The sequence below is a fragment of the Sminthopsis crassicaudata genome, chromosome 1 (genome assembly GCF_048593235.1).
Source record: "Sminthopsis crassicaudata isolate SCR6 chromosome 1, ASM4859323v1, whole genome shotgun sequence".
Lineage (NCBI taxonomy): Eukaryota > Metazoa > Chordata > Mammalia > Dasyuromorphia > Dasyuridae > Sminthopsis > Sminthopsis crassicaudata.
Window position 1 is genome coordinate 628150615 of NC_133617.1, and position 24990 is coordinate 628175604.

Genomic DNA, 24990 nt, shown 5'->3' on the forward strand with positions numbered 1-24990 from the left:
AGCAGAAAGGTAGGTGTGTGTGATGGTAAGTACAGGCCTGCCTATAGCTCAAAGGGCTGGGGTGGCAAAGGGGAAAGGGATTGAGTTTGAAAAGTGATTGTGTGGTTCTAGGATTTGTTATATTTCCCATATTCCTCCCACTCCTTTCCTCCTCTTCCTTTCTCCCTTACTCATTTGACTACAGGTATAAGGTGGTTCAAGAACTGAAACTGTCCCTCATTCATAGCCAGGAACTTCAGAAGAAGCATGTGGAGGTACAAGAATAACAATCTGCCCCCTTTTCATTTGGTATTGCCTTTTAGTTTTGAGCACTTTTTTGTAAGTAAAAGGTAGTAAGTAGAACATATTTTGCAAGGTATAGAAATATTGTCAGTTTTATGCATATTACTTGGTGAATTTTCACCAAAAGATAGACATGTTTTTATGGAAGGCTTTATGGCTTCTTTATCATTCTTTTAAGTAGAACCCAGGAGTAAGACTGTTGGTCTTTATTTTGCCTATTACTCCCCCAATCCCTCTTAAAAATCCATTTGAGGATAAATGGAAGCACATTGAGTCAGGGTCTAATTCTTTCTTTCCCTTGCAGTAAGATGTCAGTTTATGTATCTTACACCTTTCATGAACAGGATGCTACACTGCTGTGTAAAGGCAAGAGGCAAATTGGATGCTTATTTTAAGAACATTCATGTTAAGGGTATTTGAAAGCCTCCAACTGGGTATATTATATTGAACTAGTAGGCATTTGCACTTTGCCTGGAAGCAAAAATGATTATTGCTTTAACCACTTTCCCTGGTCACTTTTAATGCCTTGAAGAATGGTTGAAGAATTTGTGCCCTTTATTAGTAGTTTCATAGGGTTATTAACTGTTTGATATGTAAATTCACATGTATGGAGTGTAATTTGTGAATTAGTTTGAAAATATCACTTTTGGCTAATTTAATTTTATAGGCTTTATTTTATTATATTAAGAGAAATAAAACTGATGTAAGAATATGCCAGGTATATAAACTTTGTATACTCATGGAAGAACTCATACCCTCTTTCCTTCTTAATTTGATGTCATTTTAAGTAGTAACTGATAGGATCAATTAAGAATACAAGTGCTTTTTTGAAAATACAATTTTTCCAACATTTTTTTTTTTTTTTTTGGCTGAGACAATTGGGGTTAAGTGACTTGCCCAGGGTCACACAGCCAGGACGTGTTAAAGTGTCTGAGGACAGATTTGAACTCGGGTCCTCCTGAATTCAGGGCTGATACTCTATCCACTGCTCGATCTAGCTGCCCCTCCAACATTCTTTTTTAGCTTCATTAAAAAGACTTTGAGAATATATAATATCAATTAATTTGATCTAATTACTTGTAATATAGGTCAATGAAAAGATTATTGTTGTGTTCTAATTTGAGAATGGAAATGGTATTCTCTATTTAAAAATATCTTTTTTGCTTTCTTTGAGTTCATTACTTTTTTGTCTTCTGAGTTTTTACTGTGAAACTATGCTATTAAAAATTACTTTACAGTTTACTCTATGGACAATGCCATTTTCATAGACTGGACTTAGATTTGGGTGAAAAATCATAGTAGTTATCTGTATATGAACTTTAAAGTTAACTTTTGTGCTTTCTTTAATTTTGTATTTCAATTATATGCTTCCAGTTGCATTGTGAAAGGCGAGCTCGGCATGTACAGACAGGTGATATAAAAAATACTGTGTGCTTGCTTTATGACTCTTAAGAGTCTGTTATAACAAATTCTTAAAAAAAAATGATAGTCAATTCTCAGTTGTTCAGGAGCTGCTTAAGTGGGTCCTTTGCTTCTTTCTACAACTTCTTATCTCTTAACTCTTACTGTTCATTAGCAAAGAAAATGAGGTGAATAAAGTTTAGTTAGTATTGGTGCAAATTTTTTTTTTTTTTTAAATAAAGAGGTTGGCCTAGAGATTAATATGTTTTTTTTTTTATTGTACTTTATTTGTCCTTGCATTCAATTTTTGTGTTCCATTAATTTGCATGACTGAGAATTGAGTTTCTTTTCTTTTTCTTTTTTTTTTTTTTTTTTTTTTTCTGAGGCAATTGGGATTAAGTGACTTGCTCAGGGTCACACAGCCAGGAAGTGTTAAGTGTCTGAGGCCAGATTTGAAATCAGGTCCTGTGGTGACCTGCATTAGTACCCTGGGTACCTTAGAATCAAAAAGTCTTTATTCTTGGTCTTTAGCGATAGAAGTAAAGAGAGTACACTCATAGGATCTCTGCAACCTCATCTCCCTCTCCCTCTCCCTCTCTCTCTCTACCTCTCTACCTCCTAGTCCCTCCCACAATTCTCTGTATACACCAAACGATTGGGCCAGCACAGGTTAGTGGGAAGGGCCATTTTCCAAGCATATGCTTATAGAGTATTGGCCAATCTGTAATTAACTTCAAGTGCTCAATTGTAGGACCCTAGTGCATTGACTCAAGAGTTTTAGCCTTTACAGCCCTGACTTCAGGGCTGGTGCTCTATCCACTGTACACCTAGCTGCCCTTTTTATTTTCAAAGGTACAGAAAACTAATACGTTTTACACATTCAAATTTAATTAATAAGAAGCTTGATTAGGGTGGAGGAGATTCCATTCTGATTGATTTGGACATATACCTTCAGACAAATCTCTCTAGTTGATATCTAAGGGGAAGGACCATATCTGTTTCAGAATTTCTGAAGATTCTGGTGAAAGGGGCAAAATAATAATATAAAAGTACTTTTAATACTAGTCTTCCTAAGTATTTGGTCCAGTGATTCTCTTAGCTTTTATCCTTATGAAATAATACTACATAAATTGCAAATCCTCATTTTCCTCTTTGTTTTCTAGAATTAATATGGACCCTTATGTAAGCAAAGACCAACCATGATCAAGTTGGTTAAGAACCCTGTGATAATATGAGAAAGTCTGATTTCTGGTCATTTCTGGATGGACTGAGGGAATTTGACTGAAAGTGAAGTGTGATGCCTAGTGACTTTAGGGAAGGATTTCTTTTACAAGTAGACTTGCTTTATTCTAGGTGACATGATCCTTTTTATAAAGTGTATCCATCTCATTTACCAATCACCTTTTGGTATTTAGGGGCTTGAAATGACAGTTTCTGAATGTGAGAGGGATGTGCTGTGCATTTAGTCAGAATTTTGTTATCCCTGTTGTGGGTCATACTTATCTATGAATGGCATCACATATTGGAACAAATTCTGAACTGGGGAATAAAAGAAATGTAGAAATCTCGAGGCCTCATCTCGTTCCTGCAGTCAATCATGTTTTGTTTCTGGGTTTCAGATTCCTTACTTGATGCGCTCTATGATCCTTTTCAGGCTCTAATACTTTATTATTCCTTCTAATAACAGATTGCTTCATCTTTCTAAGCACTAAGATAACTCATTCCTGCTGTAAAAAATTCTTGAAGATATTTGGCATTGTATATTTATTTGTCATCAGAAATAAAAGAACAAAATCTATTTGTATTGTAAATTTAGACATTTTAGTTGGTGACTAATCCTTTTGAAGATTATCAGCTTGTCTCTGTGGTTTTTTGGTAAATATATTTTCATAATTATGCCTTCTAACTTGTAATGAATCTTTGCCTCTGGAAATCACAGAGTAAAATGCTGTTACTTTGAGATGCACCATACAAGTGATATGACCTACCTATCAATTTGTTAGCTCAGTTTCCTTTCCTTTTATATGGGTCATGCCATAGTAGTTGGAGAAATATGAGAGCAGTTGCTTATGACAAGGCCTTATTATCTAAGCATTAAAGTTACTTTTCTGCTATGTTTCAGGTGTTAATGGAGAGAAGGGTTTCGTGTCCTGTAGGTAATTGATGCAGGCTTTTGTTTTTAACTGAAAATATCTTGATTACATTAGTGTGTTTTGGTAATGTAAAAGATTTGAACTGTTTAATCTTGCATTTATTTCATTTATCTATTAAAGTTATTTCCATTGAAGGTAGACTTTGAGATTTTTATCTTGTAATATTTTTTTCTTATTTAGCTACATCGAGAAGTTTACTGATTTTCTTCGTCTCTTTGTGAGTGTCCATTTGAGGAGGATAGAATCCTATTCTCAGTTCCCAGTGGTAGAGTTTTTGACGCTGTTATTCAAGTACACATTTCATCAGGTATGGCATGAAATAACTCTTTTTGTTTAATAGTCATTTGTTTTAATACTATATTTTTTACTCTCATAACCTTGCAAACCATAAAGCATTACATAATTCTGACTTATTATAAGTCCTTCCATTTTGTAGTTAATGCCGTTAAATTGAATGGTACAGAGAATTGAATTTCAAAAATATCTTAAATTCAGAAACTTTAGTTCCTGAGTACTTTTCACAAATACTTTAGAGGAGAGGAGTCAGATTACAGATATGCTAGTATCTAATCATTATTTCCTGTTGCTTCCATTCTTTTTTTAATTTTATTTTTTATTTTTTTCCTTTTCTGAGGCTGGGGTTAAGTGACTTGCCCAGGGTCACACAGCTAGGAAGTGTTAAGTGTCTGTTGCTTCCTTTCTTGAGAAAATGAGTTCAGTTCATTTGTTGTGAGCTCTCTCCATTCTCAGTTTCTGTGCCTTGATATTATATATATCACTTAACCCCAATTGCCAAAGAAAAAAAAGAAAAAGAAAAGAAAATCAATAATATACCCATCCCCACCCCCACCCCCACCCCCAACATCATCTCCTGGTCTCTATCCCTTTGTTCCAGTTCTGATAAAAAGATGGCTCTTGCATTAGTCAGCTCTTTTATTTGTCTCTTTGACACTGTTTTATTGTTTCTTCCAGGAGCTTTCACCCTTAATTATCCCATTTCAGTCATTTTCATTCTCATTATTATTGGTTGCTTCCCTGTTGCTGGCAAACATATCTACATCACCCCAGATTTAAAAAGGAAAAATCAAACCATTTACTTTATCCTTCCAATTCTCTTCAAGTCTTCTCTGTATTTCTACATTAGCAGATTATACTATTTTATACTTCATTGCCTCCGCCTCTTCACATTCTACTTATTTCTCAACCCCTTACAGCTGGCTTTTGCTCAGACCACTACCAAAACTGTTGTCTTACTTTGTTTTTTGGTTGTTTCTTAAAAATGACATTCCTGTCTATCAAATTTGCCCTATACTTGGAATGTTCTCCTTCATCATCTCTTGCCTCTTAACTTCTCTAGGTTTCCTTGATCCTCGACTAAAGTCTCACCTTCTGCAAGACGAACTTCCAGGTCCTCTTTCGTGTCTTTCTTCTGAGATGATCTTCAGTTTATCCTGTATATATTTTGTTTGCACATAGCAGGGACTATTTTTGCTTTTCTTTGTATCTCTATCACTTAGCACAGTGCCTGGCACATAGTAGGCATTTAATAGATTATTGACTAACTGATTTAACTCTTTAATCTCTTTGTATGTCTTCCTATCCTTGTGATCCTTCATATTCATTGTTTTTTTTTTTTTTTTAACATATTAATTATATTGTAAATTACAATTTGCTTAATCATTCTCCTATTATTGAATTTATTTCCAATACTTTGCTACAATGAAAACTGCTATTGTTAGTATTTTGGTGTGAATAGACCTTTTTTTTTTCTTTGACCTTGTGTGTGTGTGTGTGTGTGTGTGTGTGTATAAACACGTAGTATACACACACACTCCTCTATAGGATTTCTAGGTCAGAAAATAAGGACATTTTAGTTTGTAAGTATAACTGCAAATTGTTTTCCAGAATAGTTGGACAAGTGCACCAGTTCACAGTTCCACTAAGTTCATTGGACTACTTGTTGATGTATATACATTTCTCTCAAATATTCCCTCCAGTATTTATTTTGTGACATATTTACCAATTTGGTGTGTGTATGGTGAACATTATAAGTTGTTTTGATGGGTTATTTTTACTGATTTGGTGTTAAATGATCATATGTTATTTGGTTGTTACATAGTTTGCAGTAGAATTCATTATTTTCCCTTGCAAATCTTTTGCTGATCCAAATTGTTTCTGTTTAGGACACCTTGACCTTTCTGTATATCCCATTTTGCAACCTGGATGGTCATTTCTTACAGAGCAATAATATTCCATAGCCTTCATATACCATAATTTACCCAACCATTCTCCAATTGATGGGCAGCCATTCATTTTCCAGTTTCTGGCCACTACAAAAAGGGCTGCCATAAACATTTTGGCACATACAGGTCCCTTTCTCCTCTTTAGTATTTCTTTGGGATATAAGCCCGATAACAGCAATGCTGGGTCAAAGGGTATGCACAGTTTGATAACTTTTTGGGCATAGTTCCAAATTGTTGTCCAGAATGGTTGGATTCTTTCACAACTCCACCAACAATGCATCAGTGTCCCAGTTTTCCCACATCCCCTCCAACATTCATCATTATTTGTTCCTGTCATCTTAGCCAATCTGACAGGTGTGTAGTGGTATCTCAGAGTTGTTTTAATTTGCATTTCTCTGATCAGTAGTGATTTGGAACACTCTTTCGTATGTCCCTCTCATATATTTAGTCTCTTCTTTCTACTCTTACAGCTATCACCTTAGTTCCTGCATTCTATTATCTCTCACTTGAATAGATGCAATATTCTTTTGTCAGCCTCCCTGCTTCTAAATTCTTTCTTACTAGTTACTACAGAGCTGCCAAAATAATTTTCCTAAGGCACAGATCTGACGGTGTCATTCCCATTGTCAAGAATCTTGAGTGGCTACCTTTTGCTTTTGAGCATAAGGCAGAAAAATCTCAATTTTATAGTCTGGCTCCTGCTGAACTTTCCAGACTTTGTTTCAAATTACTTCCCTTCAGGCCATCTGCTTTCCAGCCAAATTAGATTATTCCAGCCAAATAAATTCCATATTCCCCTAATTTAACATTCCCTCTTTTACCTCTGACTTTGTTTCAGGTATCTGCTATACATTGTGTTCATTTCCTTCAAGGCCCAAGATTTACTCAATACTAGAAAGGACGTACTTTAAACCCAGGGATTAGACTATTTTTTTGTTTTGTCTTCTCAGAGCCTATCTTGTACATAGTGAATAGTTAATAAATGCTTGTTGAATTAAATTAAATTTGAGAACTCTACATTCCAGCCAAACTTGACTATACTTTGTTTCCTGAATTTGACATTCCATATTCCATCTCCATGCATTTGTATAAGCAAGTCTCTTTTCTGATCTTTCAGTCATAATCTTTAGTTTCTTTTGTGGCTCATCTCAGGTGCTGTTTTCTTTAGGAAGTAGTAGGCTCCTTCTCATTCCTCTCTCCCTTGATGTCCCAGTTGCTAGTCTCTCTTCTTCAGATTATTTTGTATTTACATCTATATTATTGTATCACTTTGTAGAATATAAGGTGGTTCGTATGAGGTGTAGAATATAAGTAGGGACTGTTTAATTTTTGTCTTTGACTGCATAGTGCCTTGACACATAGTAGATATTAGTAGATGTTTATTGAATTGAATTAAAATTTTATAACAGCAACTAATTTTTAAGTAGATTAAAAATATTCCTTTGTGAGGCTAGAAAAGGAAATTTAGAGGGACAAAGGAAATTAAAATAATTTTAATTAAATTTGATCAGACCTTGTGAGTACAGGCCACACCTTGAGAAAAAAAGGCATTGAGTGGTAAAGATGAGACTTTTCTGGAACATAGTAGGTCACATGGAGTTAAGAAGATTAGAAGATTGAAGAACTGAAAGATTTCAATTATAGAGGGATTTACAGAAAGAAGGACTAACAATTACATGTAAGAGAAGGGCATGGACCATTGTTAGTTTGTAGATCCTGGAAGGAAGATGCTGTTAGGATACTGGAAATGAATTGGGGAATACATACTAAAGGTTGGAAATGTTGAAGTGGAGGTAGGGAGATTGGAAGAGAAAACTAATTTGAGGGATTTAAAATAGAAACTAGAATTTAAGAGTTAGAAGGGACCATAAAAATGACATAGTCCAACCTGCTTCTTTTACAAAGTTCAGGAAAGTGGAGCTTACAGGGGAGAACTAATATGGTTATTGTTACACAGGTATTAAGTAACAGAACTAGAATCCATAACTCTAGCATCTCTTTCCAGTTCCTGGTCTCTTTTTGGATATGCTAAGAACCCCATGATAAACATAGAGAAACGTTTCTCAAATTATTTTGATTTGGACTTGAAATATATTGACAATCTGTAAATGAGAATCTGGGGATATGGAATAATCTAGGAAAAGGAGGAATTGGAGACATTTTGAAACTAAATAGAAGTTTTGCATAGCCCCAAATTATGATATGTTGTTTTTTAATGCTTGTATAGTTGCATATTTTATTTTTTGGAGTGGAAATGCTGATGGCATTGAATTTTCCTTGTGCAACATATATTCCCCTTATCTAGAACCAGGGTTCTGTGGACCATGGTTTCAGAAATCATGAATTTGGGAAGAAGAGAATGGGCACTAAAATTAGAAAGCGATAGAGTGGGTATAAGAGAATGAGGTGAAAATGTTTAAATCTGGATCCCATATAAACTTAATTCTTTATGTGATTCTTTTTCTATGTAGCAATAAAACAACATAAGATCTAGACATTTAAAAAATGAAGCTCTCACCTTTTTATTAGAATCTTAATTCTATTAGCTTTATTATTGAAAATGTGAAAGTAGAATTTCTGTATTTTGGAAGGTTCATAGGTATATGGCCATGAAACAAATAGCTCTATTTCTTTTCTCTTGCCAGCTGAGTTTCCGCCTGTACACTCAGCCTCCCATACTTTGGGCTCTTTATTTTTGGCTGCATGTGGGAGACTGTACTTGTCCATCTAAAATTACATTCAAGGGATTGAGAAAGGGGGCATATCTCTGAAACTTGCCCTGTACTGGTATGCTTTTATATAAGCAGCCTTGTTCCCTGATTTTGCTTTAAGTTTGAGTGGGAGAAGGTATAATCAAACTATGCAAGCTTGTCTTCCCTCTTAGAAGAGAAGCTAAGGAGGCTTGAAGAATGACCCATCTCTCCAGATCATCAGAGAAAAGGAAGTGTTTCTTTAAAAATGGAAAAAAGGGGCACAAGGTCACAGAATCCTGTGATATCAGTGGGAAAACGAGAGAAGGGATCTTGAAGAAGCAAAAGGGAAAGATTTCTGACTTGTGTCAGGAGGGTTGAAGATTGTGACAAATAAAGGAAGAGACAGTTGGGTGCTAAGCACCAGACAAGAGGCTTCTTCTCCCATGGAGGAGGGAGCTGAAGCTTCTGAGGAGGCAGGAACTGCATTGTGCTCCAAGGAATAATGATATGGATCCACAGATGTCAGGTGAGAAATCTTCTATGAGGGTCAGGAGAAGATGAGGCAAGTAAGGGCAGCTGTTTGTCCGCCTGATTAAAAATAGAGAGGTGAAACTACCCGGTAAAGCACTTATGGCTTATTGCTCTGCCTAACTGCTGTCCACATCGGTGATACATTGGGTACTAATGAAGCTACCAGAATGACTCTTTAGAAAACGTTGGTAAAAATTATGAAGTCTTGGGAGAGGAGCAGACTTTATGGGGCTAGTGTAAGAGATGGCATTGATGTCACTATTGTACTTATTGCATTATTGTTATTCCTTGATCAGGGCTTCAGAAGGAGCAACAGCTTTAGGAAGTGAAGAGCTAGTTAGTATCTGAGAATAAGATTTACAGCTCTGAATAAGGGTTTCAAATATAGGAATAATATGCTTTTGTCTAAGAGATAGGTTGCATTTAACAAGGAATAGTATTAATTGTATTTGCCTGTATAGTCTTGCAAATCTACTCAAAAGGACTTTAAACTAAAAAGTAAACAGAAACTTTTCGGATAATAACTTAGGGTGGTTAGAGCTCTCAAAGAAGAATAGTAAAGCTACTCAGATGTTCACAAGAGACAAAAGTCCAAAACTATAGCTTTGGATAAATGTGCAGTATGGCTAACAATATGAACCAGATAAATCTCAAAACCAGGTGGCAACCTTGACGTTGTAATTACCATAGATATTTTTATGTGATGACACTTACTGAAATATGGCTCTGAGAAAGGTATATGTGCATATAAAGAAATCCAGGAACTGGTAGAATGTGTGTATGTATATATGTATGTATGGGGGGAGGATAAAGAGGGGCAGCATCTCAGCAAGATTTTGTATGAAAATCAATGTAGATAGAAAGAGTAGCAGTATTATTATCAGTGTATAACACATGGAGATAGTCACCAGGCTATATTCTGCATTAGTGAAAGAATTGATTGGTATTATTCTGTACCATTGTCAATGATCTTTGAAATATTGTAGAAAACAAAAGGTATTACAGATTTGGAGAAGGAAAAAATTCTCAATTTTTTAAAAAGGGAAGGGTCTAATGTTCTTAAATTTATTGGAAAACAATAGAACATCTAGAAAAGTAAGGGCAAAGCAACAGTCAGTATGTTCATGGAGAACAAAACAAGTTAGACTCACTTAGTTTTCTTTTTTGACAGTTACTAGATTGAGTGATCTAGGATAATGCTAGAGACATAGTTCAGACTTTAACAAACATTTGAAAAAAATCTCTCCTTGTGCTTGTGGGCAAAGTGAGAATTGTAATTGAACAGCTTAAGCATATTTTAATTGTTTAGACTAAAAAAATAATCAGGTTGGCTTTGGGGCTGAATTTAAAAGGGAATAATGTAAAGTTGTATACTTGAATTAAAAAATTAAAAAAGATGAATTTCATAGACAAAAAATAGTGAAGGGATACCCAGAAGCAATTCATTTGGAAAAAATCAAAGGGCTTTGGTAGACTTCACGCCCAATCTGAAATCAATAACAGAATTTCAAAAGTTCCTGTAATCTTTCAGTTGCATTGAGGACAAAATATTCTATGAGGTGAATGATCATTCACTGTTTATTTTACTTTGACCAGGCCATATTTGGAGTGTTGTATTTAGTTCTGCATACTATATTTTCAGAAGTTGTAGACAAGATTTCTGAATATCCAGAAGAGGGGAATCTGATGGAAGGCCTTAAGATCATGTCATAGGAGAATTGATTGAAGAACCTCCACTATATTGGAGAAGAGATGATGTCAGGGGAGGCAGATGAGAGGATTTGAAGTGTTGCTCTGTAGAAGAGAGATGAAACTTACTGTATTGGGCTCTAAAGACATGATTTGATGTCAGAAAAAGTTTTTGAGTCACCTTAGGAAGTAGTAAGTTTTTCTGTTACTACAGGTTTTCAGAGATTAAATGGCTGCTTGTTGGGTACATTTTAAAAGAGATTCTTCAGATTTTGGTTAAATTAAGAGGCTTTTGAGATCTCTTCTTTTAAAATTCTGTCTCTGTAATAGGGAGGGAATGGAGATGGTAAGAGAAATGAAGGTGAAAATCAGGAGTTATGTTCTTGTGTGTACTTAAGTTCTATATATACTTATGGAGATCAGATTTAAGGATAAGGAGTGGAAATGAGGAGAACTAAATTGTCACCCCAGCTCTACTACTAAGTGTAAACGTTAACAAAATAATCTGTGTTTGATTTACATTTTACCAAGGAGGGAATTATCCTAAAGCTTATTGTTAGGTTAGCTTTCCTTACAGCATATCCTTATAGTATTTTCTTACATTTCAAGATCCATTAACATCCTAAATATTGGCAAATTCCACTGGGAATGAATTTCTACTTTTAGGTTTCTTTGAACTATTCTGGGGTCAGGAATAGTTTTGATTAAGATGGGGTGGGGGAGTGCAGAAGACCCTGAAGAAAGGAGACTTGAAGGAATTCCAAGATCCAGAAGTGAGGAAGGAGAGCTAAGCATGGGAGACAGCCAGTGAAAGGAGTCGGGAGAAGTATTATGTGTGAGTAATATCGGTGTGTGAGAAGCATGAAGAAGGCCTTTATTGTATTTGGAAGGAGGAGTAAGGTATACGAAATCTGCAGTGATAAGAAGGGACCAGCTTATGAGGGGTTTAAAATCCAAATAGGATTTTATATTTAGTCTGGGAGGGACACTTAAGTTTATATGAGTAGGGCTGGAGAAGGATGGACAGACTTGTGTTTTAGGAGAATGGACTGGCATGGGGGGAGCCCTGCAGTAAGGAGACTCACCCAAAGTCTATTGAGATTGTCCAGTTGTGAGGTAATGAAAGCTTACACTAAGGTGGTAGCTCAGTAGTGAAAAAGGTACACAAGGTAGATGAGGTCTAGGGAAAGAATGGATACATGGGATGATTGAATGAAGTCGTAAGGCAGACTCCGTGGTTGTCATCCTGGTAACTGGAGGATAGGGGTATTCTCTCACACTAATAAGGACGTTTGGAAAAAGGGAATAGTTATGGGAAATAATTAACATAGTGAGTTTGAGTTTACATAATAAGTTGTTTGAGATGATTTAGAGGCAGTTGGTGATGCTTGACTCTAGTGTGGAACAGATTAGGGCAGGATATTAGATCTAAGAATCATCTTTTTTTTTTTTTTTTTTTTAATTTTATTTATTTATAATTTTTTTTCACAGTATATATGCATGAGTAATTTTTAAAATAATATTATCCCTTGTATTCATTTTTCCAAATTATCCCCTCCCTCCTTCTACTCCCTCCCTTTGATGACAGGCAATCCCATACATTTTACATATGTTACAATATAACCTAGATACAATATATGTGTGTAAATACCATTTTAAGAATCATCTTTGAAATGGATATTAAACCCTTGGAAGCCAGTGAGGTCACCTAGTGAAGTTGTTTAGGGAGAGAAAAGGCCCCAGGATAAGAGCTGAGGAGGAGCTCCTTTGTTGGTAGAAAAGACCTGGATGAAGATCTAGCAGAAAAGGATGAAGAGCTGACCCACAGATAGAAGAAAAACCTGGAGTGCTGTTAGGAAACCACAGAGAATGAGAATTTTTTGAGAAGAGGACAAGCAAAAATGTCAGAGAATATAAGGTGAAGAAGGACAAGGAATGAGTAAAGGATATTAGATCTGACAATTAGAAGATCACCAATGACTTTGGAGAAGCAATTTCATTTGAATGATTCAAGTTGGAAGTCAGATTGCAGAAGGTTTAGAATTGAGAGAGGAAAAGAAATGGAGGCACCTAGTATAGATGCTTTCTTTTAGTGTTCAATCATGAAAGGAAGAGATATAGCAAGAAGGTCAAATAAAGCAGGATTTTTTTTTTTTTTTTTTTTTAAAGAATTTCCAACAAAATAACTAGTACCCTTGTGCATTTTGTCTGCAGCAGCAGGATTTGAATTAGGGGAGATTAATCCTTCTAATAGTAGTACAAAAATGGATTTTAAACTTTTTAGGCCAGTTTTAGAAGCAAAAATTTGAGTTTTGGAAAAGAACCTGGTGCAAAAGAAAATGGCTCGAGGTGTTAACTGCTCTTTGTTAAGATGCTTAAATGATAAGAAATAGCCAAATTAATCTGGAACATTTCATCAGGACCATTAAGGAGCCTTGAAAATTAGTGTCTTTTTATTTTTTATTTCTTATTTGATTAAGAAATTCTGTGGCTTAAAATGTTTGTGGCAGCTCTTTCTGTAGTGGCTAGAAACTGGAAGTTGAATGGATGTCCATCAATTGGAGAATGGTTGGGTAAATTATGGTATATGAAGGTTATGGAATATTATTGTTCTGTAAGAAATGACCAGCAGGAGGAATACAGAGAGGCTTGGAGAGACTTAAATCAACTGTTGCTGAGTGAAATGAGCAGAACCAGAAGATCGCTGTACACTTCAACAACAATACTGTATGAGGATGTATTCTGATGGAAGTGGAAATCTTCAACATAAAGAAGATCCAACTCACTTCCAGTTGATCAATGATGGACAGAAATAACTACACCCAGAGAAGGAACACTGGGAAGTGAATGTAAATTGTTAGCACTACTGTCTATCTACCCAGGTTACTTATACCTTCGGAAGCTAATAATTAATGTGCAACAAGAAAATGGTATTTACACACATATATTGTATCTAGGTTATATTGTAACAAATGTAAAATGTATGGGATTACCTGTCATCGGGGGGAGGGAGTGGAGGGAAGGAGGGGATAATTTGGAAAAATGAATATTAAAAAAAAAAAATTCTGTGGCTTGAGCATCAGAGAGGCAGTATATGAAAAGAGGACTAGATTTTGGAGTCCCTGGTTTGTAGCCAGCCTCTGCTCCTTAATCCTTTGTGACCTTTGGCAAATCACTTAGCCTCAGTTGCCTCATCTATGAAATGAAGGTGTTGGATTAGGTGATTTCTAAAACCTTATGCTTAGGATAAGCACTTGTTTGAAATTACTTCTAGCCTTCTTTAGGTGCCCCTACTTTAATGCAGATTGGAAAATGCCTGGAGAGTTATACTGTAGTAATTGTATTCCTCTCCATTTCTACACTTAATTTTTATTTTTAGCCTCATTTCTTCTAGCTAATCTTACTCTTATGGCCAAGTAACTTTTTAAAATTTGAGGCTTTATTAATCTCTTCTTCTGGAGTTACTTCTTGGACTTCATAATGCATAGATTTTCTCCATTGTCTTTCATGTTTCCTTCTTTTTATCATATGGTTTTTTAAGATTTTTTTTTTTGGATTGGAACTTGTTTGAGGGCCAGGCTCTACTTCTTTTGCACTTTTGGATGAATTGAGTAGGTATAGTTTGGTTTTCTCTGATTTGTAGTTTGGATACTGTTACTGTTGCTATCCTGAATGGCGTTTCTCAGACTAGGCTGGATTTCTTTCTTAGCCTCCAAGTGGTCTGTTGGTTTTAGTCCTATTTTCTGTCTCCTTTTCCTTGACTGTTTCCAGTTAGGAGCTGATGCCATTTCCTGCTGTATCCCCAACATGTCTAAGTTGAATGTTAGAGATTGCACTGGTCTTAGACATTCTTTCACTTGGACACTGACTTAGCCTTATTTATTGTTGTGGCCCTATCTTCCTGTACAGTTACTTACATAGATACGCTTTCTCAACTCTTTTTTGATTAGACTTTGCCTAGCATGTGGCTTTAGGTTCCCATCATGGTTCTCTTACTGGATTGAGAGGGCCTTCATTTAGAACACCTGTTGGATTCAGGCCTATTATGGAACTTTCATTTTCTTCCTTGGCACAACTCTTCTCTTTGTGCTGGTAGTATTCAGATCTGATTATTTGGGGCTTGAGTTGGCTTTCCTGATGGGATCCTACTCACAATCTCTGCATGGTTCTAGTTATATTTTTGTACACTTGTGGATCAGATAGGGTCCTTTCCACATGTTTTCTGGTAGAAGAGTTTAACTTTTGGACAACTTTTTACATTACCATCTTAATCAGAAGTGCTAAATTCAATTCTTTCCCTTTTTTTAAAATTCACTGAAGCAAACTTTGGTTTTAGAAGATTCATTTATTCTCCTTTATAACACCCCTTCTGTATAATTTATTCTCCTTTATAACAATTCTTCTATATAATATCTATTAAAGGAGTTTATCCATAACTGTGTATAAAGCTTTTAATTAAATGGCTGTCTAGAGAAGAAAAAATTAAGGGACTGTTTTTACAAAAATGAATTTGTTTTTTGATTTTACATATTGGGGGAATATTTGTTTAGGAAGTAGCATGATTTTGTTTTTAAATTTTTAAAGGAAGAGTAAATATTTGCTGGGAATTTAAAAATTTTAAAAAATAAGCATTTTCTGTTTTTATTAATTTTATTTTCTGAATTTCTTTTGAATTATAGCCTACCCATGAAGGTTACTTCTCTTGTTTGGATATCTGGACCCTTTTTTTGGACTACCTGACTAGTAAAATTAAAAGTCGTTTGGCAGATAAGGAAGCTGTACTTAGCAGGTAAACAATAAAACTGCTTATTGTTAGAAGTTGAAATGGCATTCATTAATATTCCTTGTAGCCTAAAAGAAGTGATATAGATGAGATTCTGTTGTTAGACAAGATCATGTTAACTTAAAGAAGAGTAATGTCATTACACATATTTTCCTTAAGTTTCATTTCTTTATTTACCAGTTTTTCTTTTTACCTCACCAACATGATATTGAGAATTGTCTTGTGGAGAAATTCTTGGAGCTAATGCAATGCATCTTTTATGGTTAGTTGCAAGGTTCCGCTTGCTGGTTAAACAGACAAATTCAATCTAAGATTTACAGACTCTTAGAATATGACTTGACTGAATATTATAATATCTACTTATTAGAAGATTAATACCTTAGCTTTTTTAATTGATAGAAACTTTCCATTTGTTTGTCCCAAACAAATCCCATTGTGGGGGGGGATTTGTTTAGATTTTGTTCAATTAGCAGTTGTCATAACTATTATAGTTGTCATAACCCATTTACATAGAAAATACTGAGTAGATACATTGCTTAGATGTAAAACTGGCTTCCATTTGAATGAATTATCTTGTAAAAGTAGGGAATTCCCTTTGCTGGAATTGTGCAAGAATACTCACTTGTTAAGTATGCTATAAAGGGGATTCCTATATGAAATGACAGTTTGGACAAGGTGATCACCAAGGGCAATTCCATCTCATATTTTAGACTTGTAAATGAGGTTATTGGAATTAGGTGCTGTAAAACTACACTTAGAAAACAACCACCAAGAGTAATTATTACACACATATTAACATTTATTCATTTCCATACTCATAAAACGCTGCCTTTTAGTTACAAAAAATCCCAAGTTACCATAATGTTGGTTCAGATGTGGGTTATTGCAAGTATATTTATGTATCAGAAACCCTTATTGCAAAATAGCAGTTCCTCTCTCTGGGTGATGATCTTTGAAAAATCATTAGTTGCTTGATTTTTCATTCTCAGAGAGGACAAAAATGACATCACTTTGTTGGAGTCAAGGTACAGTGTATCTGACTGTGACTGATCGGATCAGTGCAAGCTTAGAAAACTGCCACAGGTCAGGTATCTGGGCCACAGGTCAGGTATTGTCCAGATTTCAGAGGCATAAAACAATGAGGTCAGCACAGCAGTTCTGTAGACCTTTAGTTTGGTAAGACAGTCTAATACTACCTCTTCTCTCCCACACCCTTCCAAACACTGAACTGGCTATAGTAATGCATGTGTCAACTTCCTCATCTATGTAGTCAAGGTAAATGAACTTAGCTGATCATTCCATGGATGGATGGATGGTGTAGTCCTGGTGATGGCATGCCAAAATTAGCACAAACAGCAGGGAATCCATCTATATATTGTTGTATCTCAGCTTCAGAGGTTGCATTGAGTGCATTAGTGATTACACTTATGAATGGAACATCATATACCAACTCTATCTCTACTTTGGTGATGGCTTATAGTCTTTTTAAGTTAAATAATTTACCATTATCCTGGTAGATGCATGCCATTTTCGTCCTTGTTGAAGGCATCAGATATCATTGCTGAAGACATCATGCTTGAAAAGCATGAGAGCAAGCACACATCCTTGCTTCACTCTGTTGGGGACTGGGAAAGCATGAGAAAATCATTCATTATCTAGTACCCATGCCAGAATGCTTAAAAATCATTAATTTTGAGATGGAGATAAGATGGCCAAGTGAAAACTAGCACGTTTGTCTGCCTTAATTCTTTCACATTCACATTCTCCTCTTACAATGACTGATAAAAGAGCATCAGTCCAAATTGTAACCAGAAAGCCAAGAAAAAGTGAATCATTTTTTTCTGGCCTATGATACCTTAAGAAAGCAGATGAAGACTGCAGACACTGAGGTAGGGCCTGGCCGGGAAGCACAATGCAATTTCATCAGTAGTACCACACAGAAGCCCAGCACCCAAGGACATAAAGAAGATTGAACACCTGGGCTAAAAGAATTCTGCCTCTCTACTGGCCCTGGAAACAGGAACAGATGTCTTCTGGTAGCTCTCTCCCACTCATTATCTGTTCCAGGTCACACATTCTGGCAGGAGTGTTTGTGATTAAGATTGAGAAGGAGAAAATACCTACCTGTATGAGGAATAAGAAACAAATTCCAGAGCCATAGCCATGTAGCTCTGAGTCCAAGAAGGGGGAACTTAGTCCTGATCTTTAGCTTTGAACATAAACTTATGGTAGAATAAACCAAGGCAGGAAATCAAAACGAAAGGGATGCTCCAATTCATTTGCTGTCAACTAGCAGTACATAGCTAATGGGCTTGGATCCAGCAGCAGTCTACAGAAACTTAACCACACATAAGTTAACAAACCCAAACTAATTATACCAAATTGAAGTCAGAAACGTGAAGACCAGATGGACAGTGAACAAATAGACCTCTTCCTTCCTATCACATCACTTTGGAAATATTGAAACTTGTGAACTCTGAAAGTAAAGGAGGACATAAAAGAACAGAAGCTCAGGGCAGATGCCCTTGTATCAGATGAGCAGAGCCCAGCACTAATCTAAAGTCCAAAATCAAGAAATGAGCTTGAGGAAAAATGAGAAAATGTAAAAAAGAACTTGACCAGGAAGAGCTATTATAGTGACAAGGAAATGTAAGACATAAACTCAGAAGGCAATAATTTGAAAATATTTACAAGAAAAGCCTCAAAGAAAAATGCATATGGGACATGAAAGACCAACACAATTTCTGAAAGAGTTAAGAGATTTTTTTAAAAAAGCAAAAAAACCCCAAAACGAACCAAAAACCCAACACCATTTTATATTAATGCTAATTTTATGTTAATCTAAATTAATGTTTAGGTTTTTAAATTATTCTACTAAAAAAACTAATATGATTCTCTTTTGTCACAGTTATGTAGAATAGCTAGGTTTTCTTGGTTGCAGAATTGTGTTCGAGAAAATATTAATCAACTTATAATAGTTGTTTTTGCAGGTAAATTACTGTACAAACTTTACAGTTTGAAAAATGCTGCTCTCTCCTGATTACAGTGGTGATAGGATTTAAAATACCAGAACCAGTTTGCTTCCTGAAAAACATTTGGCCTCTGTGGAAATGTCTATTCTTTTATTTCCCTCTTAACTTTTGTCCCTGATGGTCTTGGTTGTCTGTTTTGAATAAACATTGTTGATAATCTGTTTCTCATCCTGAATAAGTTGATGAATAAGATAAGATGAATAATATCACATCAGGTATTCTGAACATTAGCTTTTTTTTTTTTTTTTTTTTTAAGTTTGTGATTTGTCTTGTTAAGTGAGCATATTATCTGCTATTATAGTTATTGCTAGGTTGCATGATCCTAGGTCACCTAAGGTTTCAAAGGTCTTGAATAGTCTCCCTAGTCTTAAGGCAATCAGGAGACTCCTTATAATGTTAGTACTGTTGTAATCAAATGAAAAAGTGATAAAGCACAGACACTGCAGTTATAGTCTTGCCAGGGGACATCTCCCAGGAAGCAACAGCTAGTCAATAGAACTCCCTAGATAAAATATATCTTTTTACTTTGAACATCTGATTTCTTTGCAGTATTTGTCTCAAAAGGAAAAAATAGTTTCTAGTAATCATTATATTGGTAATCCTAGAGTTTAATACATTTTTATTTTCTCCAAACTGTTTCCTAAGAAACAATAATACAGAATGCAGTGTCCATTCATGTTTTTGAAGTTAAATTTTAGGAAAAAATTTTAGTAGCAACTGCTGCTTGCAGGATGTATTTTTAAATGTTTTCTTGTCATAATTTGAAAATGTAGGTGTGGTTATACCACAAGCACTGACATCCTGTCCCTTGTGGTTTAAAGTTTTTATTTCATGTCTTAGGCATTGTAGTGTACAAAGGGAGCAGCCAAGAGATATGTGTGGCACATGACTTATTTTAGAAGCTCAGAAAAAACTGGAGTTGTTAAGGTACCTATATCATAGAGATGTCATAATATTAATCTTGTTATTGACAATAATATATCAAACCATTTTTCAGAATTGTTTCATCATTTCTCTGTAGTACCTAACATTACTGACCACCCTCTCTGGCTTTTTTGCACTTTTTTCCTTTTTGTTGTTCGTTTTCAGTCATGTGTATTTGTAATTTCCTTCTTCAGCAAACTGAGTCAACAGGGTCAAGGGGCTTACTCAAGGTCATGCAGCTGTTAGGTATTGGAGGCCAAGCTCTTTCCAGTGCTCTAGCCACTGTACTATCTCGCTGCCCTTTGTTGAAAGTACTAGTAAGCAGTTTAGATGGCAATTGACAGTTGCTGCAGTTGTCTAATTTTTTTGCCTGGTAAAGACCAGGTAGCTATATTTTAGAGTAATTCTTTATCCTCCCTAGGGAAGTTAAGGCAATTTGAGGCCTCTGGATAATTGAGTGCTGGGCCTTGGAATCAGGAAGGCTTCCAAGGTCAAATGTGGTCTCATGAAGTTTACTAGCTGTGTGATCCTGGGCAGGTGACCTGTCCTGTTTGCCTCAGTTTTCTCCTCTGTAAAGTGAGCTGGATAAGGAAATGGAAACCACTCCAGTAGCTTTGACAAGAAAACCCCAAATGGGATCATGAAGAGTTGGAACATGACTGAACACAACTGAACAACAAAAGAAAAAAAGTGCAGAGAAAGTTAGGTCTAGGCAGAGAGAGTGGTCAGCAAAGTTAGTGCCACAGAGATATTGAGGATAAGGATGGAGACTCCTCCATTATTAGATTGGGCAATTTAAAGCATCATTGGTAATTTTGGAATGGGCAATTTCAGTTGATTGAAGTTAGAGGTAGATTGCAGATGGTTCAGAATTTAGTGAGAGGAGAGGAAGAGGAAGAAGTACCAGTGTAGTGAAGGCACTCTATTCTCTCTAATTCTGACAAAGCCTTTGGCAGAAAAAAAATGAGAAGAGAATAGAGAGTTATGTAACAGAGATGATAGGATCCAATGAGATTTCAGTCATTGGCTAATTTATACCCATTTATATCTGTCTGGGTTTGTTATGCTTATTTTTCCTCCTTTTGTTTGAAGAAATCTTTCTTTGTATGACCACTATGCTGACTTTTGATTATTAGGTTTTTGTTTTTGGCTAAGTTTATGTCCAAATTTTTTTGTTATTGCTTGTTTAGAATAGGTACATGAGAGAATTATGTGAAAGTGTTATGTAATTTGTTAGAATTACATAAATTATATAAAATTATATTATATATAATTTTAGAGAATTATATAAAATGAAGGCATTGACTTTCTACTTTTCTTTAGCTAGCTTCAATATTATGGTATAGATTGAGAATTAAAGTTGGAATCACAGGACTTGAGTTCAAGTCCCATCTTTGCTATTTACTACTTGTGTGATGTTGGTCACACATAGCTTTCCTGGGCTTCAGTTTCCTCATGTGTAAAATGAAGATAACTGATGACTGATAAAAAGTCGCTTTCAGCTCAGGCTCTTTGAGTATAGCATTTTTACATAGATGGCAACATAAAAATCTCACTAGTAATATTTTCATTTAATTAAATACTTATAGATGACCTAAAATGTGGTTATTTTAGTAACTGATTAATTTGCCTACTTTTAGCAAAATGTGGGCATTTTGATTCATGTGGTTAAAAAGTAACTCTAAATTCTGAAATAAACAGAGGGGTGTGTGTGTGTGTGTGTGTGTGTGTGTGTGGTCTCCTGTTGCTCATTTGCATATGCAAACCCTATTGTTATTGACATATATCCAGCACCACATTTTAAAGATACAATCTAGATGCCTTCAGAAGACACTTCAAAATTGTCTGGGTCTCCCTAAATGTTGCCTGTTTTTACTTAATGCTTATTCAGGATTCTAGGAAGAAAGTAAACTCTTTTAGGTTCTATGTAAAAATTTAGTATTATTAATCTCATTGGTGCCATCCTGACAACTTTATTGTGACAGGTCTTTTAGTCTGTTATTATGTCCTATTTCCATATTGCGTACTATTTCTTTCTTGGTATATAATAAGATAGACTTAATTAAAAAAAAAAAAACAAACCAAATATGAAATAATGTTTATTTAGTAGCCCATTGGAGGCAAAGTGGTATAGTGCTTAAGAGTAGTGGGCATGGCATCAGGAGGAATCTGGCTAAAATCCTGACTTGACAGGATTCCTAGATTGTCATATAGAGGAGTTATTTATATATCTTTTGAATTTCTGTAAAATGAAGATAATACTAGTTATAGTTACTATCTTTGAGGTTCACAGTTTTTATCTCCATCACTTAGTTTAGATTCTTTTTGTTTTTTGTGTTGTAGGTCATTCTTCCTCTTCCAACAAGTTTTAGTACCTGCCTCATAGCTCTTTCCTTCCTGTCCCCTTCCTTCATAATTAACGTACTTCAGTATACACATTAGCTTTTTGATCACTTTGACCTCTTAATTAAAAATGCTCCTCAACTTTCATGTTCTTTATATCTTCACTCCCTCTAAACTACCCATAGATGGTAACAGAGTAATCTCACCATTATTCATAATTATATGATCAATTCCATGATCTTGATCTTGAAATTTCTCCTCTTCTTCTGTCTCCCTTTTAGTCTCATTGTTATCGAGTCTATTTGTTTTGATCCTGACCACAAAGCCTTTTCTTCCAGTTTATCACTACAATCTTATTTTGTTTCTTTTAGTTTCAGCCTTTTGATTGAGACTGGTTGACCAGGTCAGCAATATGCCACCTTTAAATCCCTTGTCCTATGGTCCTGTTAACACTTGTATCTTGTTATATCCCCAACCCAAGATATGAGTCACACCTATCACCTTCTCTACTTGAATGTTGCTGAATGAATATTGTAAAAGAAAGCCCTTTGACTCGATCTGGTAGTAGTCTAATCTCAGTTAGCCCTCATTGCTGCATGCTTATTATTATTTTTAAAATAATTCCTTGATTGACCAAAACATTTTTCCAAGCAGCAGTTCCAGCTTTTTTTCTCATTTAAATAACATCTTTTCTCCTCCTCCTCAATAAGAGATTGAGTCTCTGACTTTGCTGTTGTTGGGTTTCCGGAGTACTGCCTTGGGTTCTAAGATTTTGAAACTTTTTCAATCTTAGAAGTTGTAGGGAGCCATTGGAGGTCATTGAGCAAGTCATTAACATATTCATCTTGATAGCTGAATGAGACATAGATTGAAGTAAGGGAAGACTTGAGACAATGACTAGTTAGAAATCTGTTGGGATAGTCTAAATTAAGAGGTGATGGAAAACTGAATCAGGCTGTTTGGTAGAAAGAAGGGGACTGTAGGAGCAGTAAATATAAAAACAAGATTTTTACAATGATTAAATATGTAGCTGAATATGAGAAGTAGAGTTTCTGAGGAGATACTTGCACAATAATGAAGAGTACAATGAGCAGAACTGAGAGAATGTCATTTATGGTACAGTGACAACAATATTGTTTTAAGGATAATTTTGAGTGAATAAATCTTTTTGACTATTTTGAATGCTCAAATTAAATTTGTAGTTAATATGAACTTGTAAAGGAAGATAGTATCTGTATCCAGAGAAAGACTGGCAAATGGAAGTATGTATAGAACAATTTTACATATATAGATAGATAGATATTTGTGTGTGTGTGTGTGTGTGTGTGTGTCTAATGGTAGGCATGTAGGCATCTCTAGAGTTGGGGAGGAGTGGAAAGGAATAAAAAAAGGGAGAAAAGTTACATGATAACTTTATTATATATTTAAAAAGATTATCAAGTTGTGCATAATGGATTTGTATTTTCATATGCAATCATCTTTTTTTTTTCTTTTTTTGTTATAGAAATGTTTGTTTTATGTCTTAAATTAAGAATAAAAAAGATTGTTGTTAACTTTGATTAGGGTAGTGTCAGTTCAATGATGAAGTCAGAAACAAAATTGCAAAGGGTTTAGAAGAGAGAATTTAAAAACTTCTCAACATATATCAAATAAAAGAGTTGCCATGTATAGAACAAAAACAAAGATTGTCCATGAAATTGTGAGTCTCTGTTATATTCAGTTTTGTTTTCTTTTTACATATACCGCAAATTCAACATGAAACTTTCAAGCAATATTGTGTGTTTGGCTTTTTCTGGACTTCTCTTCATTTAAAGACTATGCTTTTTTTTCTTTGTTTCTTTTTTATTTTTGACTACTGTATCTGTAGCACCCCTCTTCTTTCCATCTCAAGATGGAGAAAGAAAGGAAAGAAAAACAAAATCCTTTTTACAGATCATGACTAATTAAATAAAATTGATTGCTGCACTGGCTGTATCTGAAAAATGTATGTTTTGTTCCTGTCTCTCATGACCATCTTGTGTCGGGAGAGTTTTTTATAATTAGAACTTTGCAATTGTGGTTGAATATTGCATTGATCAAGCTCTTAAATCTTTCAAAATTTGTTTTTCTTTACATTGTTGTTGTTATATAAATTGTTTTCTTGGTTCTGTTTGCTTCATTATGCAATAATTCATACAAGTCTTCCCTGGATTCTTGGAAATAGTTCCATTTGTTATTTCTTAAAGTATATTAACTGCATTACATTCATATGCCGTTTTTTCAGCCTGCCTCTTTTATGGATACTCCACTAGTTTCTAGTTCTTTGCTATGCTACAAAAAGAATCTGCTATAAATACATTTGACATGTCAGTTTTTCTTCTTTGATATTTTTGGGCTGAGGTATAGGCATAATAGTAATTTTACAAGGATCAAGAAACATGGACAGTTTAGTGACTTTTTGTCATGTCTTATCATTGCTTTGTAGAATGGCTAGATCAGTTCACAGCTCCACCAACAGTGCATTAGTATAACATGCTCATTTATCCCCTATTTGATTTGTTGAGCATATCAAATAATTAATTGTGAGGATGGGGTGAAGGTTTTTTCCACTGACCCAATTACAGAAAACGTTGTACAGAGGTGTTAAATAATAATGCTAAGAATTGTAGCTAATGCTCACTATGCGCCAAACACTGTACCAAATACTTTACAAATACTTCACAACTATCCTAGGAGGTAGGTGCTATTAGTTATCTCTCTTTTACACTTAAGGAAACTGAGGCAGACAAAAGTGAAGTGACTTTCCCAGGCTCACACAGCTAGTGGGTGTCAGAGGCTAGATTTAAACTCAGGGCTTTCTGACCTCATGTCTGAAGCATTATTCACTCCTCTGCTGGTAGTTTATTGATTGTTATTTGTTTGGGCTCTTGGTATCCT

General features: G+C 35.1%; 1 protein-coding gene across 2 annotated transcripts in view; it reads left to right on the plus strand.

Annotated features, from left to right (window-relative positions):
* Positions 1–24990, plus strand: part of XPO6 (exportin 6) — a 112383-nt gene that overhangs the window by 40504 nt on the left and 46889 nt on the right. For both annotated transcript variants that reach the window (XM_074282769.1, XM_074282770.1), the window contains exons 8-9: positions 4017–4143; positions 15672–15781. In XM_074282769.1, the coding sequence (XP_074138870.1) occupies positions 4017–4143; positions 15672–15781 (237 nt within the window). The remainder of the gene's footprint in view (positions 1–4016; positions 4144–15671; positions 15782–24990) is intronic.